At 39.4% G+C, this 20004-nt stretch overlaps 1 protein-coding gene and 1 pseudogene across 4 annotated transcripts in view; one reads left to right on the plus strand and one right to left on the minus strand.

Annotated features, from left to right (window-relative positions):
- The first annotated feature begins 918 nt into the window (after positions 1-918).
- CDADC1 (cytidine and dCMP deaminase domain containing 1) overlaps positions 919-20004 on the plus strand; it is a 46832-nt gene continuing 27746 nt past the window's right edge. For 2 of the 4 annotated variants that reach the window (XM_060194847.1, XM_060194850.1), the window contains exons 1-3: positions 919-1108; positions 2016-2113; positions 19202-19379. In XM_060194847.1, the coding sequence (XP_060050830.1) occupies positions 1027-1108; positions 2016-2113; positions 19202-19379 (358 nt within the window). In that variant the 5' untranslated portion in view covers positions 919-1026. Of the gene's footprint in view, positions 1109-2015; positions 2114-13491; positions 13567-19201; positions 19380-20004 lie in introns of all 4 variants that reach the window. The other 2 variants (XM_060194851.1, XM_060194849.1) reach the window with 2 other exon arrangements.
- On the minus strand, positions 18162-18276 carry LOC132539699 (small nucleolar RNA SNORA17; annotated as a pseudogene).

Raw genomic sequence — 20004 nt, forward strand, 5'->3', positions numbered from 1 at the left:
CCTTTATTCTAGCCAGCTAGGGTCAAGTTACCGAGGGGCTGCCACACCAGCTCTCTGGTAATCGACCCCGTACCCAAGTCCTACTAGGATATATATACATTTCAGATTACAGACTATGTGACAGGGTTCAGCTACACAATGTCAGTTTTACAACAGTAGTTATCTATGGTCCCCAGGTGCAGGGAAGGGGAGGAGGTCTTTTTGACCTCGAGGTTATCTCTTTCTCCCGACCCTAGGCTCCCTAGGCTACCAGACTGTTTTCTCAGAGTCGGTCCTTGGATTTATCTCCTGCCTTCCAGATTCCCCGGATTCTCTGTTTACAGCTTTAACTCCTGAGAATTGCTTTCTTCCTCAGGGACAGGCCTGTCTTATAATTGCCCACTTAACCCTTAGGTAGCCTGAGACTAGGTTCATTTGTCTCGTTATTTTATCATCTTACACTTATTACTTTTTGCTCAGTTCCTACAATAACAAATTGGACCGTCCAATTCCCACCTCCTTCGCCAGGTTTTGTTTTGTTTTGTTTTTTAACCTGGCCATTTCTGAGCTCTGGCTTAGGATGTAGCCTCTGGCACTGAAGTCTTTTGGAATAACCATCGCGTTGTCTCTCCAACCCCCATCCCAGATTCTCTTAGGACCTTGATCAAAACACATGGGACGGAGTGCCACTTCAATCCCCTCCCAAGTCTAGACAACTTGAGTCTTCAAGACAAGTCATCCTCAAGTGACCTTACTTGGAGGGAAAAAAAAAAAAAAAGACAAAAACAGCTAAATACAGGCCTCGAGAAACTTCTCACACATCTCCTCGCCTTCAACATGTTATTACCCTCCTGGCAGCTCGCGCCACAACGTCCACGCCTCATGACGACATCTTGGAGGAGCCCACCAGAGGGCGCCCTCCCATCGACGTCATCTCGTTGCGCCGAGCTGGCGGTTGCCGGGAGGTGGCGGGGGTGGAGTCGTTGGGGCCCTGATCATGTCTGTCAGCCCGACGTTTCCGGTTCTGCTGAGGCCACTAGGTTTGGGATGAAAGAAGCAGGGCAAATGCAAAATCTGGAGAGCGCGCGGGCCGAGCGGTCAGTCAGTACCCAGACTGGCAGCATGACCGGTGAGTGCCCTGGACCTGTTCCCCGCGCCGCGGCCGTTTTCTCTGCCTGCATCTCTCCTGCCCGAGCTGGTCCCTCCCGCCCTGCTCTCAGCTCCGCTCCAGGACGACTCCTTCCCGCCCTTCCTGGGTCACTGAGCCCAGCTGCCCCGGCTGCACCGTTCCTCCTGCACACTGTTCCTCTTTACTTTTCCTGAGACCTAAATGTAAGGCCTCGGGGGTTGACAAGCTTGAAAGTCAACCCCACACAACCCCCGCCACCACCACCACCACCAAACCTTGCTTTTGACTTGATTTCAAAATCTCGAGCGTTACTTTCCTATATTTCAACCACTTTACCCTCAGGAGTCAGTGTGTTTTTATAAATTGTTTTTTAGCCATTGCCCTTATGGCAACATGTCTTCACAGTGGAAAGAAACGCTTACTCTATGATGACATCGGCTATAAATACTTTTCCTAACTCTTACTGTATCTTTCCCTTAGATTTGTCGTGCCTCCGTCCCTCCATCCGCCCCAACTTTGAGAGAGGCTCCAACTTTGAAAAGTACCGGGGAGGACTTGCCATTAAATGAAGTTGAAAATAGATTCTTGCAAAAAAGTACTCTGATTCTCTAATCCTTTTTCCTCTACCTCGTGCCAAAGCAACTCAGCTTCGACTGCAGCACCCAAGTGGCCTTTAGCTTACTTACTTTGTGTGTGAGTGTGTGTGTGTGTGTGTGTGTGTGTGTGTGTGTGTGTGTGTGTGTGTGTGTAAATAAGTAATTTTCTTTTTAAAAAACATGACTGACATCACTCTGGTACATGTGCTGCAGGGGATCGAACTCAGAACCTCAAGCTCCCGGACCACTTTAGCTTACTGCTTATCTTCATAGTTAGTAAAAATTTCAAATGTTTGCCTTCTCTTTTTTAGGTCAAATACCTAGGCTTTCTAAAGTCAACCTTTTCACTCTGCTCAGCCTATGGATGGAACTTTTCCCAGCAGTAGAAGCCCAAAGAAAAAACTCTCAGGTATAACATTTCCTTAGATAGCTTTTCCTGTTAGATGAGAAATAGATAAGGCAAGAGAATAGTCCACATAGTGTACTTGCTTTGTTAAGGGCAGTGACCCAGGTTTGAGTTCCCCCAGCATCTTATTAGAAGAAGCATTGATGCTGTGGTGTCTTTCACTCTGTCTCTTAGCCTCTGTTTCTTTTTAAAAATATTTATTTATTTATTCCCTTTTGTTGCCCTTGTTGTTTTATTGCTGTAGTTATTATTGTTGTTGTTACTGATGTTGTTGTTGTAGGATAGGACAAAGAGAAATGGAGAGAGGAGGGGAAGACAGAGAGGGGGAAAGATAGACACCTGCGGACCTGCTTCACCGCCTCTGAAGCGACTCCCCTGCAGGTGGGGGCCAAGGGCTGGAACCGGGATCCTTAGGCCAGTTCCTTGTGCTTTGTACCACTTGCGCTTAACCCGCTGGGCTACCGCCCTACTCTCTCTTAGCCTCTGTTTCTATATGAAAAAGTCTGTCCAGAGAAGTGAAACCCTGGTGATGACAAAAAAAGGAAGGAAAAAAAAAGTTGTTTTATGCCTCTATTTCTATTACACTTAAAAGCAAGCATAAAATTTGTAATAATGCTTTTAAAGTTTAGTGTGTTACTTGTATTTTATTGCTGTAATAACTTTTCTTTCTGATCTAAACATAGTTGTCCTCTCAAACTCTGCCACTACTGTGTTTTAATGATACTTGTATGTTGGTTTGGCCTGTTAGATAATTACCTACACCATACAATTTATCATTTCATAGGGAGTTTTTCCCTGTGCAAATGAACTGTAAAATGCTTGAAGATAGGAACCATACCTCACTTCCTTCTTAACGTTTAGTGTTTTAACATGTAATCTGAATGCTAGTTTGTTTCTTGTTCCTGTAAGTAGTCTATTTTTTGGATCTCAAAAGAGACTTATCAAACAAATTTAGTACAAATAATAATTAATAAACAGTGTTTATGAAATATATACATTCCACAACTTTTCTTCTGCATTTGAAATAGGAATTTGCTACATTCTCATTGCTTTCCTCTGTGCTTGGAGTGACATGTTGCTAGGTTCTCAATCTTATCTTAAAGATTTCCAAGTTTAGTATATGATCATCATCATCATGGAAAGTAGTGTTAAGATTTTTTTTAATATTTTATTTATGATGATATAAAGAAAGAGGGAAAGAGGGAGGGGAGGGAGAGAGAAAGAGAAAGAAGCCAGAGTACACTGTGGTAATATACCAGGGATTGAACGGAGAACCTCAGGCTTGGAAGTCAAAAGTGCTACATCTGAGCAGTTTCTCTGGCTGAAGTATTAGTTATATTCAAGACATATTTAAAAAGGGTGAAATTACCCACGAATTCTCACCATTCACAGAACACCAGTTTTTAACATTTTTTTAAATATAAGATTTATGGGGCTGGACAGTTCAGCTGGGTACAGTATACAAGTTACTGTGTACAGTGACTCAGGTTCAAGCCCCTGGAACCCACCTGCACAGGGGAAAATTCATGAGTAGTAGAGCAGAGTTGGAGGTGTCTCTCCCTGGCTGTCTTCCCCACCCCCACACCATCTCTTTCTGTTTCTCATCCTCTGTCAAAGGAAAGTCACCCATGAGGCCCAGGAGGTGGCACAGTGGATTGATCCCTAGCATCTTATGTGCCAGAGTGATGCTCTGGTGTTCTTTTTTTTTTTTTTCTTTTAGTCTTTCCTCTCTTATTCCCCCACCTCTTGTTAATAAAATAAAATACAATAAAAAGGCTCCCAGAATCAAATAGGCACCAAGCCCTAGCAATAAGCCTGGAAGCAAAAGTTCAATAAGTACATAAGATTTTCCTCCTCTTACTGCATATTCTTACTAAAACTGTCAACCTGCTAATGATTCTGCAAAGAGGTTGCCTCAAATTTTCTACAGAAAATGTTTTATAATTTCTTAAATTCCTGCAGAACTCAGGCTATATATGATTATCTTCTTTTTCTATTCATTTTTTTAAAAAATACTTATTCTTTTAGTAATGAGAAAGAAGAAAAGAGAGGGAGAACCAGAGGATCACTTGGGCATATCTGATGCTGGGGATTGAACTCAAGACCTCATGCTTTTAAGTCCAATGCAATATTCACTCAGTGCTCCAATTTCTGGACTGCTCGTTTTCATTTTTAATGTCTGCATTACTATAGATGTGGTTGTGTACTTGGCACTGGAAACACAAAAAGAAATATCTTCCTTTGCTCCTTTCTTCCTTCTTTCCTTACTTGCTGCCACCCAGTAATCCTTGCAAGATTACTCTACCATTCCCAGTGGTATTTTCTCTCTTTTTTTCCCTTTCTCTTTTTTTTTTTTTTTATAGAGACTGAAAGACAGGGAAAAATAGAGAAAGAAGGGGAAATACCTACAGCACTGCTCCTCTTCTCATGAAACTTTCCTTATCCTGCACATGGGGACCAAGTATTTGAACCAGGGTCCTTGAGCATAGTAAATTGAGCACTCTACCAGGGGCACTACTGCCTGGCCTCAGTCCTTATTTTTAAGTGGGGAGAGAAACTAGGTATTCAAACAAGACAAAATTAAGTGGTAGAGTCAAGTAGAAAGTATAAACTGATGTTACTAAGACTGAGAGCAAAATTCTTCTGAAGGAAGAATTCATAGAGGAGGTTGCTTTGCCTTGAGATATGAAGAATGCACAAGTATTTGCCAACCTAAGAGACTCCATATGGAAAAGTATGGAGGAAAAGAACTTAAATAGTCCTCATGTCAGAGGGTGAAGTTATATGGGTGGGAGAGACTAAGAGATAATATTGGAAAGGTAGATAAGAGTTAAATCAAAAAGACTGTGTCCCTCACAAGGGAGTTGAAATGTTATCATATAAATATCAGAGTTGCACTGAAAAACTTATGAAAGGAGTTCACTATTTTTTTTTTTTTGCCTCCAGGGTTATTTCTGGGGCTCATTGCCTACACCATGAATCCACTGCGCCTGGAGGCTATTTTTTCCCCTTTTGTTGCCCTGGTTGTTTTGTCGTTGTTATAGTTTTTATTGTTTTTATTGTTGTCATTGTTGTTGGATAGGACAGAGAGAAATGGAGAGAGGAAGGGAAGACAGAGGGGGAGAGAAAGACAGACACCTGCAGACCTGCTTCACCTCCTGTGAAGTGACTCCCCTGCAGGTGGGGAGCCGGGGCTCTGACCGGGATCCTTATGCCGGTCCTTGTACTTTGTGTCACCTGCGCTTAACCCGCTGGGCTACCGCCCGACTCCCCAGTTTAAAAAAATTAAAAAAAAACTTAATTGTTTAGAATTCTTGTAGGTTTACAGCAAAGGGAGAAAGTACAGAGATTTTCCATTTCCTTCCATCTCACCATCCCCAAGGTTATCTCCTCCAGTATCTACATCCCTCCCAGAATTTTGCCTTTGTTACAACTGGTGAACCTACAGCTACTCATCATGACCAGCCATAGACTAAAATTTACATTACACCTGGGTTTGGAAAAATGTATGACATGTATGCAGTGATATGGCATCATTAACTATTTTCATTATCCTGCAAATTCTGTGTTCCACTTATTCATCCTTTCCCAACCCACCTTCTGGCAGTCTTTACATTATCTCCAGAGTTTTGTCTTTCCTGGAATGTCATGTTGGAATTGTCCATTAAGTAACCTTTTCAGGCTGGCTTCTTTTACTTAGTATTAAAATGTGTTGAACAGGGAGTGGGGCGGTAGCACAGCAGGTTAAGCGCAGGTGATGCAAAGCGCAAGGGCCAGCGTAAGGATACCAGTTCGAGCCCATGGCTCCCCACATGCAGGGGAGTCGCTTCACAGGCAGTGAAGCAGGTGTGCAGGTGTCTATCTTTCTCTGCCCCTCTCTGTCTTTCCCTCCTCTCTCCATTTCTCTCTGTCCTATCCAGCAACGATGACATCAATAATAACTACAACAATAAAACAATAAGGGCAACAAAAGGGAATAAAATAAAAAGATTTTAAAAAGATGTGCTGAACATAAAAAAAAGAAATACAGTCCTCTTATTTAAGAACCCAAATAATGTCCTGAGGAGCACCAAATTTGGGGATTCTTTTATAGAGACAAAAAGAAGGACAAGGTGATGTTAAGTGGAGGGAGTCGCAAGATAAAGTGAAGGGAAATTTCATTTTTATCAGCTCCTTCACAGTGAATATTCTCATGATCATTATGCTATCTTCCCAATTGTAGTACTGAATAAGGGTTCATTGTCTAGATGCATCTAAATTTATTTACCATTCACCTACTAAAGGATATCTGCTTGCTTCCAAGTTATAACAATTATGAGTGAAGTTGATATGAACATACTTATGCAGATTTTTGTGTGGATGTAAATTTCAAGCCATTTTAATAAATACCTAAAATATGATTGAGTGGATTATATAGTGAGAGTATGTTTAGTTTCCAAAAAAATTGCCAGACTGCAGACTGTCTTCCAAAGTGACTGTTCCCATTTTCCATTCTGGTGTAATCAACTTTGACCATTCTTTCAAGTATGTAGATGTAAGTAAGTGTGATATCTCATTGTTCTTATTTATACTTTCCTGATGACAAAGGGTAAGAACGATACTTTCATAAGTTTATGCATATTTTCTATGGTGAGGTGTTTTGTTAGTATGCTGTTTTATGTTTGTTTGTTTGTTTTTGTCATCAGGGATTGACTTTCTCAAATAGAAAGTAAATGGGGGGCCAGCAGATAGCGTGCCCAGTGGAGTGCACACTTTACCATGCATGAACACCCAGATATGAATGCCCAGTCACCACACAGGAACACCTGCATGAGGGAGGCTTTGCAAGCATTGGAGCAGTGCTATGGTATTTCTCCTCTCCCTGACTTTCATCCTCTACCTGAAAAGATAAATAAATAAAAGTCCTTCAGGAGCAGAGGGATTGTGTGGACATGGAACCCCAGCAGTAACCCTGGTTGCAAAGAGAGAGAGAGAGAGAGATCACAACACTGATGCTTCCTCCTATGGGGTGGGTCATATGCATGGCAAAATAGACATAATATCCAGATGAACTGTTTTGCTGACCCTGGTCTATTTTTAATCTGGTTGTTTGTTTTCTTTATGTTGCATTTTAAGAGTTCTTTGTATGTTTTGGATAACAATGTTTTATCATGTGTCTTTTACAAATCTTTTTCACCCACTCTGTCACTTCTCATCCTTGGCATTCTCTTTTGCAGAGCAGTTTTTATTTTAGTGGTCCGACTTATTGACTCATTCCTAGGGCTCCAAAGTCCTGGATTCAATCCTCTGCACCAACATAAGCCACAACTGAGCAATGAGCTGATTAAGAAAAAATTTTTTTAAAAAAGGATTTATTTATGTTCATGAGAAAAACAGACCAGAACACTGCTCAGCTTTGACATATAGTGGTTCCAGGGGGTGAATCTTGGACCATGCAATTCTGGCACACTTTTTCTATGCTATCTTCCTGGCCTGCTGTGGTTTCTGTCTCTATTCAAATAAGTAGGTCCAGGAGTAGTAAAATTGCACCCGGCGAGACCCCAGCACCCCCCTACACACACACACACAGATGTGCACAGTGCATGTAGGAAACAAAATAATCAGCAAACTTGCAAAAGAGACTAGAAGTTAATTGTTTCAATTACTAAAAAGGAATATAATTGGTGCAATAATTGTTTCAGTTACTAAAAAGGAATATAATTGGTGCAATAGAGTTGCTAATTATTGCTGTAGTAGAAATCATATTACAATATATAAATGTCACATTATACTCCTTAAATTTATATTATATGTCAACTTTATTTCAACTTAAATCAGATAAGAGGGGGTCGGGCGGTAGCGCAGTGGGTTAAGCGCATGTGGCACAAAGCGCAGGGACCGGCGTAAGGATCCGGGTTCGAGCCCCCAGCTCCCCACCTGCAGGGGAGTCTCTTCACAGGAGGTGAAGCAGGTCTACAGGTGTCTGTCTTTCTCTCCCCCTCTGTCTTCCCCTCCTCTCTCCATTTCTCTCTGTCCTATCCAACAACGAACAACATCAACAATGGCAATAATAATAACCACAACGAGGCTACAACAACAAGGGCAACAAAAGTGGGGGGGGAATGGCCTCCAGGAGTGGTGGATTCATGGTGCAGGCACCGAGTCCAGCAATAACCCTGGAGGGAAAAAAAAAATCAGATAAGAGTCAGAAAATGACTCACCAGGTAACTGCCTGCCATGGCCTAACACCACATGGGGAGGCTGCCAGGGCACTGGGAAAAGCACTGGTGGTGTTGTGCTTCACACTGTCTGTCGGTCTGTCTCCATCTGAATGAAAAAGTTAGCCCAAAGCTGAAATCACACATACTCCAGGCTCTGACAACACCGAAAACAGATCCAACAAACAACAACAAAAAGAAATAAGAGTAACAGGCTGCAATTTTTAGAGACTCAGTAATATTTTTGATATAGCTTATTGTTTTCTTGTTTATTATGCTGTTACAGAGAATGAACTGAGAACCTTTTGGCCCAATTTTCTGTTCTAGAGGGTAGAGAAAGACAGACAAATATAGACACACTCACCGTGTATCACCATGCACAGAGCTCACCAGGTGCTGTTCAGGGCCTGCTTGTATGGTAATGAGCTTAAACCCAGAGCCTAGTGCATGAGAAGGCCCATCTGGAAATGAGCTAACTCTGTTCCTCAGAAGCTTTTTCAAATAGCAAGCCTTAATCTTGTAGTATACACACCAAGAGCATATGCTGCTCTGAAATTTCCTTTTTAGACACATTAAGTTAGATAAAATGGAATGAGGAGACAGCGTAATGGTTCTGCAAGACTTTCATCCTTGAGGCTTTGAAGTTCCAGGTTCAATCCCCAGCACCACCATAAGCCAGAATTGAGCATTGCTTCAGCTTATTTATATATATGTTTTTAAATAAAATTTAAAATAGTAAAAATAAATTGAAATTTCTACTAATGATTACACATGATATTTATAGGATTAAGATTTTTTTTTCTATTGGAAGAAGAAAAATGTTCTGTAAACTAAAGTTATAAGTTTGCTTCACTTAAATTCTTTATTACGATTTTACTTTATAAACTTCAGTAACTCTCAATGCAATGTGACATATAATTGTATTGGAAATAATACTTTTGGCCCTTAATGATTTATTATCTTTCAAGAACTATTTCTTAATACCAAAGTAGTATGTTAATTATTTACAAAATAAAGAGAAATAAATTCATCACAGTTCCTACAGAGGTTTTGTTTTGTTTTGTTTTGTTTTGTTTTGAAGAATATTATTTGAAGGAGAAAACAGCACAGCTCCACTATATTGAATGCCTGGGATTGAACCCAAGGAATACAAGTAATATGTTCTAACCACTGAACCACTCCCTTGACTGCCACTGACATATATGTCTGTTTCTTTAAAAAAAAAAAATTTTTTTTTAAGTGGTCTGGGAGGTGGTGCAGTGGACAAGGCATTGGTTCTCAAGCATGAGGTTCTGAGTTCAATCCCCAGCATCACATGTACCAGAGTGATGTCTGGTTCTTTCTCTCTCTCCTTCTGTCTTTCTTATTAATAAATAAAATATTTTTTTAAATTAATATTGTATTAATTATTAATTTCTCATTAATAAACATCTTTTTTAAAATTTAAAGATTTTATTTATTTATTAATGAGAATTATAGGAGGAGAGAAAGAACCAGATACCATTCTGGTACATGTACTGCTGGGAATTGTGCCCATGACCTCATGCTTGAGAGTTTAGTGCCTTATCCACTGCACCATCTCCTGGACCACAAATATTTTAAAAAAGATATATTTGTTTATCTGTAAGGGAGAATCAAAGCATCACTCTGGTATATGTAGTGCTGGGGTGCTGGTGCTCACGTGGGTGGCTTCTCACAACAGAGATAGGCCACTGGTTTTCCTGTCATCGATTCTAGTGATCACGTGATGCAGAAGGAACCAGCCAGGAGAAATTCAGGTATGAACTTCCAATTTATTCAGAGGAGGACAAAGCTTATATAGCAAAGTGGATCAAAGAACATTTTTTACATATGTCAGTAATCACAGGTTTTCAAAAGGTCAGTACCCCTATGGTGGGGAGGGCTAAGAATGAAGAGAATTGATGAGATACCAAAAGTTCAAGGCAATTAGTTTCCATGAAGCAAGAGATGTTAATTATCTAAAGGTATTAAGAAAAACTTGATGGTTAAAGCAAAAGAGTGAGATAAAGCAGAGAAGGGCAGAGTTTGATGTAAATCGTGGTGATCAAAGAATCCAGAAAGTGAGGTGTGGGGGTCTCACTGTTAAGTTACTGGCAAGGCATTGTAATGAAGTATACTTTGTATGTGATCAAAAGATGGTAAACTTATAGTGAACATAGTAAACTTTAAGTGAACTTTCAAGCAGGCAACCATTTGGTCTGCAGCAGGGGAATGAGTTAAGTGTGAGAGGTTGCAGACCTCTGTGAAGCCTGGGAGACTGACAAGGGGAAACTGAGTCAGAAAAGTGTTTCGCTCCAAGCTCTATCCTGGAAAGGGAGAGACTGACAGGTGGGGTGTCTTTTCAGACCTCCATCTCAAGGATGGGGGAGTTTCCCTATGCTCTACCATGCTTTCACATACTCCCACACTGGGGATCAAATTCAGGGCCTCATGCTTCCAAATCCTTTGCTCTAGCTAAATGCAAGGCCACTTTTGTCTGTTTCTTTATCTTTTTTCCTCTATTTTATTTCTTGCTTGGGGTTTAATTCTGCATTCTGCCTACTCTACTTAATACAAGGAAATGCTCATGCTGTTAAGCTACTATAAACATTGGAGAAGAACAGAAGAGTAGTTATTGGTTTTTGTGGTTTGCCTGCTTAGGTTAAAATACATCTTTGCTTCTGTTAGTGTGTAAGTTGGATAAATTACTTTACCTCTCTATATCAAATTCTTCATCTGTAAAAAATAATAATTGTTACTAGGAGCTGGGTGGTAGTGTACTTGGTTGAGTGCATACAGTAGAGCACAAGTACCCTGGTTCAAGCCCCTGGTCTCCACCTGCAGGGAGAAAGCTTCATGAGTGGTGAAGCAGTGTTGCAAGTGTCTCTCTCCCTTTCAGTATCCCCCTTCCCTTCAATATCTCTGTCTTTATCCAAAATAAATAATTTTTTAAAAAAATTTTTAGACCAGAACACTGCTCAGTTCTGGCTTATGGTGATGCTGGGTGGGGATTGAACCTGGAACCATAGAGCTTCAGGCTTGAAAGACTTTTGCATAACCATTATGCTGTTTCCCTAGCCCAGTAAATAAACATGTAAAGAATATATTTTTTGAAAAATTTACTATTGAGCCTTTGTCTCTCAAGGATATACATGCCTATATAGCTTGTGCTTTCTTATCCTTTTCTGTCCTTACTTTCTTCTAATAAATGCTTATCTCCCTGAAAAAAAATGTTACTAATATATTCTACATGGAGCTTTCATGAGAAATGAGTTAGTATGTATACTGTATGTGTAGTTTATTAATGATTGCATAACACTTTGTTTCCTTATTAGTAAGTATTTCTATTGTAATTTTTGTCAGCTCTAGTGTGTAGCATGAACTTACACATGCCTCAGAATATAACTGCTAGCTAGCTAAGGTCTATGTTGTCAAATATTTACACTTCAGGCTACTCCTTGAAGAATGTTTAATGATATACATTTAATACAGAGAATAATAATTTTTTAAGAACTTAGATTCAAACTAGATAAGTGAGCAGGAAAGAAGCTTCCAGAGAAGAAAAACAAAAATTTTAGAATAGAAATTGGATACTGTTGAAAATGGCTTTAATTTTGAAATAATCATCGCTCCGAATAGTTTATAGTTTTTCATTTTAGCTAAGTAAAGCTTATCTAAGTTACTTTGATAAGAACTAAGAATAACAGCATTGCTCCCTCTTTTTTTTTCTCCCAACTCCTCCCATTGTAAACCCTCTAGAACCTTATTCTATGCTAAAAAACTTCACCTTACTCAAAACATAAACAATGTAGCTTAAGGATTAAGACAATGCACTGATGAGTAAGTAAATACCTCACTTTGATAGTGTGCTGCTTTGTCACGTGCCAGACCCAGCTTGAGTCTCACCCCCACAGCATTGAAGGAAACATTGGTACTGTGGTTTCTTTCATTTTCTCTCTGTTTCTCTATCTTTTTTTTAAAAAAAATAGCACAAGCAGGGATCCGGTGGTAGCGCAGCGGGTTTAGCCACGTGGCGCAAAGCGCAAGGACCGTGGAAGGATTCCGGTTTGAGCCCCTAGATCCCCACTTACAGGGGAGTTGCTTCACAGGTGGTGAAGCAGGTCTGAAGGTGTCTTTCTCTCCCCAGCTCTGTCTTCCCCTCCTTTCTCCATTTCTTTCTGTCCCATCCAACAACAACATCAGTAATAACTACAACAGCAATAAAACAACAAGGGCGACAAAAGGGAAAATAAATAATAAAAATGTTTTTTAAAAAAATAGCACAAAGGGAGTCGGGCTGTAGCGCAGCGGGTTAAGCGCGGGTGGCGCAAAGCACAAGGACCGGCATAAGGATCCCGGTTCGAACCCCGGCTCCCCACCTGCAGGGGAGTTGCTTCACCGGCGGTGAAACAGGTCTGCAGGTGTCTATCTTTCTCTCCTCCTCTCTGTCTTCCCCTCCTCTCTCCATTTCTTTCTGTCCTATCCAACAATGACGACTACAACAATAAAACAAGGGCAACAAAAGGGAATAAATAAATAAAAGAAAAGAAAAAAGAAAAAAAATAGCACAAGGACCTACAGAAGGATCCGAGTTTGAGCCTCCAGTTCCCCACCTGTAGGGGGCGTGTTTCACAAGTGCTGAAACAGGTCTACAGGTGTCTGTCTTTCTCTCCCCTCCTCTGTCTTCCCCTCCTCTTGATTTCTCTCTATCCTATCCAACAACAGAAATAAAAACAACAGAGAAAAAATGGCTGCCAGGAACAGTGGATTTGTAGTGCAATAACCGTGGGAGAAAAAAAAAATAGACAATGAATAGGAAGAAAATAATAAAATTAAATTTTATGTAGTACCTCTTCCTTAAAGGTCTTACAGAATTCATTTGTGAAACTGTCCAAACCTGGGCATTTGTTGCTGGGGGAACTTTTGATTACTATTTCAGTTTCTTTTATTATTAATCTATTCATGTTTTCTAGTTCCTTCTATATTGTATGCTTCTGAGAACTTATCCATCACTTCCAAGTCCTCCAGTTTGGTAGCGTATAGTTGTTCATAAAAGTGGGAAGTTAATTCACCAAGAAAAACAAAAAGATACAAAGTTAAGAAAATGAGCCTTTAAATAGGCAATACTGAATTACTTATATGTCCTATATACTAATCTTTCCTTCTTGGTCTGTTTTTAATCAGGAAAAGGAAGAGGGAAATCAGGGATCTGTACAAGACAGTAAAGAAATGGCCAAGGTATCTACTGACAAAAAACAGGTGAATTTTTATTATATATTTAAAAAGCATTTGTAATCAGGGACCAGGACTCACCTGTTACAGTGCACACATTGTCATGAACAAGGACCCAGGTTCAAGCCCCAGGTCTCCAACTGCAAGGGGAAGCTTCAGAAATGTCGGAACAGTGCCCCCAGGTGTCTTTCCTTCTCCCTGTTGCTCTCTCCCTATCTCTCTCATCCTTTATTTAAAAAAAGAAAAAGCCTCTGAGAACATTGGAGTTGTTCAGGCACCAAAGTTAGCCATATGCTCAAGTTCCTCATTCCTGTTGTCAGATTGAATATATATATATATATATATATATATATATATATATATGTATGTCATTCAATACAGTTCTATATAAAACTATATATAGTTATATATGTATATACACATATTCATACTGATGTGATTATAATATGTTTCTACATTTTTATTTGTTTTTATTTTCAGATTTAATTCAACATCTTTTCATTTTATATAGATGGTATTGAGAGACATGTTTCCATGGTTCTCGCAACAGCCAGAAAAAAAAATTTTTTTTTTGCTGGTTTTTCCAAGAATGAAAACTAAGTGTTCTTTGCTTAGGTCACTTCTCAAACTTGTGCAACAAGCAGAAAAATCTTTGATAGTTGAGGTAATGTACTCTAGGACATATAACAGGTTTATTCACTGTTTGTGATAAACATTTTTAGACTCCCCAAACTCAGTGTTTCTCCCCTGAAACACAGTCTACTTCCTGCCTAAGAGTCTAGATGGATCCATCTGCTTTCCTCCCTTTAATTTGTGAGCAAGGGAACTATCATAAACATAATGCACCTATACTGCTTGTTGTGCTGTGAATAATAAAGTCCTTTGTCTCTGATCCAAGTACATCATATCTTCTATTAGCACCCATGAAGAAATAGTGTACTAACTTTCTAGCTTGAGAGTCATGTAAAATCAAGCTCAGACCTGGGAAGATTAACTTTGTTCTTTTTTTTTTATGATGCTATATTTTTTGTTTGTTTTTTAAATTACTTTTTTTTTTTCACCAGAGCACTGTTCAGCTCTGTCTTATGGTGGTGCGGGGGCTTGAACCTGGGACTTTGGCATAACCATTATACTATCTACCCCCGCCCTGATGCTATATTTTTAATTGAGATGTTTTTATACGGCTGTAGTTGCATCAGAGTAACTTTTTTTCTTTATTGAGGGGTTAATGTTTTACAGTCAGCAGTAAAATACAGTGATTTATACATGCATAACATTTCTCAGTTTTCCACATAATAATTTAGCCCCCACTAGGTCCTCCTCTTAACTTTTTTTTAAAATTTGCTTACTATTGTTATTTAACCTTTGAGTTTTCCACATATTTAATTCATTAGATATAGAATAGAAACTAAGCATATGTGTTTTGAAAAAAGTTACCTTGGTGATTTACATATACATTCCTGGAGATTTCCTAAATAGTTTTGTGACTAAGTCTCTAAAATGCCCAATAAGTATGCAGAAACAATTTGTCTCAGAATATCTAGATTTTCTTAACTATAAGAAAGTTAAAGAGGGGAAAGTAATAATTTGCCATTTGCTATACAAGTTCACATACAAAGGGCTGGGTGGTGGTGCACTTGGTTGAGTGCACATGTTACAATGCAAGAACCTGAGTTCAAGCCCCCCAACCCTATTTGCAGGGGGAAAGCTTCACAAGTAGTGAAGCAGGGCTACAGGTGTCTCTATGTCTCTCTCCCTCTCTATCACCTCCTTCTCAATTTATGGCCATCTCTGTCCAATAAATAAATAAAGATAATAAACTTTTTTAAAAAATAGTTTCACGGGAGTCAGGCTGTAGCGCAGCGGGTTAAGCACAGGTGGCGCAAAGCGCAAGGACTGGAGTAAAGATCCCAGTTAGAGCCCTGGCTCCCCACCTGCAGGGGAGTTGCTTCACAGGCAGTGAAGCAGGTCTCAGGTGTGTTATCTTTTGCTCCCCCTCTCTATCTTTCCCTCCTTTCTCCATTTCTCTCTGTCCCAACAAGGGCAACAAAAGGGAATAAATAAATAAATATTAAAATTTTTTTTAAATAGTTTCACATACAGAGCAGACTTTTGCTGATACGTTATAGTGAAATTCTATGACTAGGAAGTCACAAATGACTCTCTAGAATGTTAGTGAAGTGAACCAGATTCAGTCTTCTAGAGGTTGCAGAATGCAACTTGGGCTTTTATTTTCTCGGCTTGCCTTGTGGTTTGGCATGGAAAAATTTATGTCTCAGAGTTGGTATTTTGACCTTAGCTAGAAATAAAATAAAAAGATAGTCCCTAGATAAAAAAGACTCTAGACTAAAAAGTTACAGATAAACTAAAAACTAAAAGCTTGTTCTAAAGAAAATAAATTGATGGGCATGAACTTCATGTGTGTAGGCACATGTGATACATTGGTGTATCACACATGTGTCATTCCATTGCTCTTAGGCCGACTTACTCATTCTTTTTAAGTCTTTCATAGTCAAGGTTTCTGACTTTATTTCTGTTTGCTCAACTAAAAATCTGAAGCTCACAGTCTGGGAAGTGGTGCAGTGACTAGAACACTGGACTTAGAAGCATGAAGTCTCCAGTTTGATCCCCTAACATTACTTGTGCCAGAGTGATACTCTGGTTCTCTCATTAATAAATGTTAAAAAAAAAAAAAAAAAAGGAAACCTGAAGCTCAGATCATTCAGTTGCAGCCTTTTCGATTGGTTCATTTTCTTAAAATGAGCTCTCTGAGATATTTTGATAAACATTATCAGTTCTTTTTCAAAGTGATAGTTTAAAAATGATGTCAAGAGCAGATACTAACATACGTTGTACTTTGTAATTGAGGCACATAGCCTTCTGCAAAATTCTTTACTACAAAGGGGAAAGAATTCACAAATTCGGGGGCCAGATGGTGGCACACCAAGTTAAACACACACATTACCATGCACAAAGACCCAGGTTTGAGCCCCTGCTCCCCATCTGCAGGGAGGACACTTCATAAGCAGTGAAGCAGGTCTGCAGATGTTTTTCTCTATCCCTCTCTCTCCCTTCCTTCTCTCAGTTTCACTTTGTCCTATCTAATAAAAAATGGTGTGAGGGGGTGGCCAGCAGGAGCCATGGATTAGTAGTGTAGGTACCAAGCCCCAGAAATAACATTGGTGACAATATTGGGGTGGGGGGATTTACAAATTCAAGGTAAATTTAAAGCTTGTTTTAAAACCAGTATAGGTGGTTTTTTGTTACCAAAAGCAGAACCAGAATGCCACTGTCATTTTATGCAGTGTTAGGGAGCAAACTCAGGGCCTGATGAGTACCACCACTAAATCACCTCCTTTTTTTCAAAAGTTTATTCTTTGAAATATCTTATACCTGGTTAACTCAGAAAGGGAATTATATGACATCTTCTCTGTGCTTTTTTTTTTTTTTTTCATTTCACGAGTTACCTCTCTTCATAGTCTCAAACATTTATACTCATAGCTAAAATATAAACTTGGCTATTTTATATCATGCAATACAGCTTTGATCTGATCTTCATTGCAATCTCAAATGTGCTCTGCTTCAAATAACTATAGCATAAAATCTTTTTTGAAAAGTAGGGAATGAGCCAAGGCTCCCAGTCAGTCCCAAACCTAAAGATCAGGTTTGCTTTAGAGTCTTTTGCTATGAAAATAGCACAGACAGTAGAACTCATCCTTAGTCTGTTTTATCTGAAAGCAACATTGCTATACCAGCTCACTTGGTTGATAGTTATACAAATTAAGATTTCATACTCACAGTAGCATCTCTAGACCCTCAAGCCAGTTTCTTCCCTCCAGGGTATAAAGCAGTATCAACCCAATCCCCTACCTGTGGGTGGGATGCTAAGTACTTCTCTTTTCCTTGCTAGCTCCTGAGGATATGACTGCCCTTTTGTGAGCTTAATTGTGCATTTTATATCTTATTTTTATTGTTATGAATAATCTATGTGTTTGTAGGATTGTGACTTAACTTTATTAGACAGATTACCATAGTACTAAAAATTGGTACTTTGGGGACCTGGTACATGGTGGTGGAAGAGGACTTAGGCTGCTGGTAAGAGTGTTTTGCAGACACCTATCATAGTGAGATGAGAGATTTTATCCATGTGTTAGCAACTGTATTATAAATCACTAACCCTCATAAAAGAAAATAAGAAGGATTGATATAGCCATTTTTCATAAAGAAGTTGAGAATCATCTTTACTTTCATCAGTACTTAAAATACCTTGAAATGTAAGATGACTTTTTCTTTAATTCTACCTTTTACCATCTTTGGGTCTTCCAGAAAGTCATCCAAACTCTCTAGTCTTCACTTATGTGTAAGATCAAATGGATACCCATATTTTTCCTTATTACTGCCTAGAAACTTGAAGCTAAATAGGCATAGACCAGTTGCTATAAGAAACAACTCAAATCTACTTAGTTTTTTCCCTCTAGTAGGCTAAACTGAATTTATTTTTACTAGGACAAATTAATGACAATTAAATTCATACACACTCTATTATCAGTGCTTTTACACAACAATCTTTAGATTGCCAATAAACTCACATCAACAATCTGAGGCATTTTGTTAAGTGTCAGGGTGTCAATCATCTCATTATTCACAATTCAAAACACTAGAGAGGTTTTTTCCTTCTGTCAATTAGTGATACACATGTGACACAGCATTCACATCTGTAACACATCTAAAGGCAGGAATAATTAAATTCATAATTATTTGGTTAAGAAAGCTTCAATTTATAAATTTTTCCAAGGGGCGGGGGGCAGGCTGTGATGCACTTAATTAAGTGCACACATTACCATGCATGAGGACCCCATTTGAGTCCCCATTCCTTACCTGCAGGGTGAAAGCTTCACAAATAGAGAAGCAGGTCTGCAAGTTTCACTTTTTCTTTCTACACTACTAAACCACTGCTCCTGGTAACCTTTTTTTTTTTTTTCTTTTTTTCCCTTTTTTTTTGTTTCAGAGGGGAGGGGAAGATAGAGAGGAAGAGAGAAAGACACCTGCAGACCTGCTTCACTACTTGTGAATTGACTCCCCCACCCCAACGCAGGTGGAGAGATGAGGGCTCCAACTGGGCTCCTTGCACAGTTCCCTGTGTTTTCTACTATACGTGTTTAACCCAGTGCACCACCACCCAACCCCTGGGGTGTCACTTCTTTCTCTCTCTCTTCCCCCCTCCCTCTCACTCCCTCTCACTCCCTCTCATTCCCTTTCCCTCTCCCTCCCTCTCACTCCTTCTTACTCCCTTTCCCTCTCCCTCCTTCTCCCTCCCTCTCCCTCTCCCCCTTTCTTTCCCTTTTTCTCCCTTTCCCTCCCTAACCCTTCTCAAAGTCAGTAAGCCTTCAAAAAAAATTGAACTACTTTAGAAATGTTCTTTTTTGAAATGTGTTCGAATAAAGAACTAAACAAAACTTTCTCACTTACTTGATAAATTAAGTATAATACATTAAAGGATCAGGTATGCTTTCAGAAATTTTTGGACCTAATGAGAAATGTACTATTTTTCAAATGCATTTAAATAAAGTACTAAATAAACCTTTCATTTAAATCAATGTAAAATATAAAAAGGTTGCTAAGTGTTATAACTAATAAATCATTATTTTGTGTCTTAATGTAGGTGAAGAAAACTGGTCTTGTGGTGGTGAAAAACACAAAAATTGTTGGTCTCCACTGTTCCAGTGATGATTTACATGCTGGGAAAATTGCTCTTATTAAACATGGGTCAAGGCTGAAAAACTGTGACCTTTATTTTTCCAGAAAACCATGTTCTGCTTGTTTGAAAATGATTGTAAATGGTAAGTGCAGATGAGGCTTTCTTGGGGATTAATAACATCTATTTGAGAGTAGTCACTGGGAATAAATTACCAAAGTAAATTAGATATAATAGGAAGACAGTTTGATATATTATAAGGAGAATTAGAAAAGGGGCTAGGTGGTGGCACACCTGGTTGAGCACACACATTACAGTGTACAAGGACCCAAGTTCGAGCCCCCAGTCCCCACCTGCAGGGAGGAAGTTTTGCAAGTAGTAAAGCAGGGCTGCATGTGTCTTTCTGTCTCTCTTCCTCTCTTTTTTTTTTTTTAAAGACACTGAGAATTTTTTTTTTTTATTGGATAGAGACAGAAAAAACTTCAGAGGGAAGGGGGAGATAGTGTGTGAGAGAGACACCTGCAGCCCTGCCTCACCATTTGTGAAGCTTTCCCCCTGCAAGTGGAGACCAGGGGCTTAAACCTGGGTCCTTACGCATTGTAATTTGTGTGCTTAACCAGGTCTGCCACTGCCTGGTCCCACTGTCTTCCTCTCTATCTCTCCCTTTCCTCTAGATTTCTGGCTGTCTCTATCCAATAAATAAATAATGATTTAAAAAAACCTAAAAAAAAAAAAACTAGAGGGGGCTGGGCAGTAGCACAGCAGGTTAA

This window comes from Erinaceus europaeus, chromosome 7 (genome assembly GCF_950295315.1).
Source record: "Erinaceus europaeus chromosome 7, mEriEur2.1, whole genome shotgun sequence".
Taxonomy (NCBI): Eukaryota; Metazoa; Chordata; class Mammalia; order Eulipotyphla; family Erinaceidae; genus Erinaceus; species Erinaceus europaeus.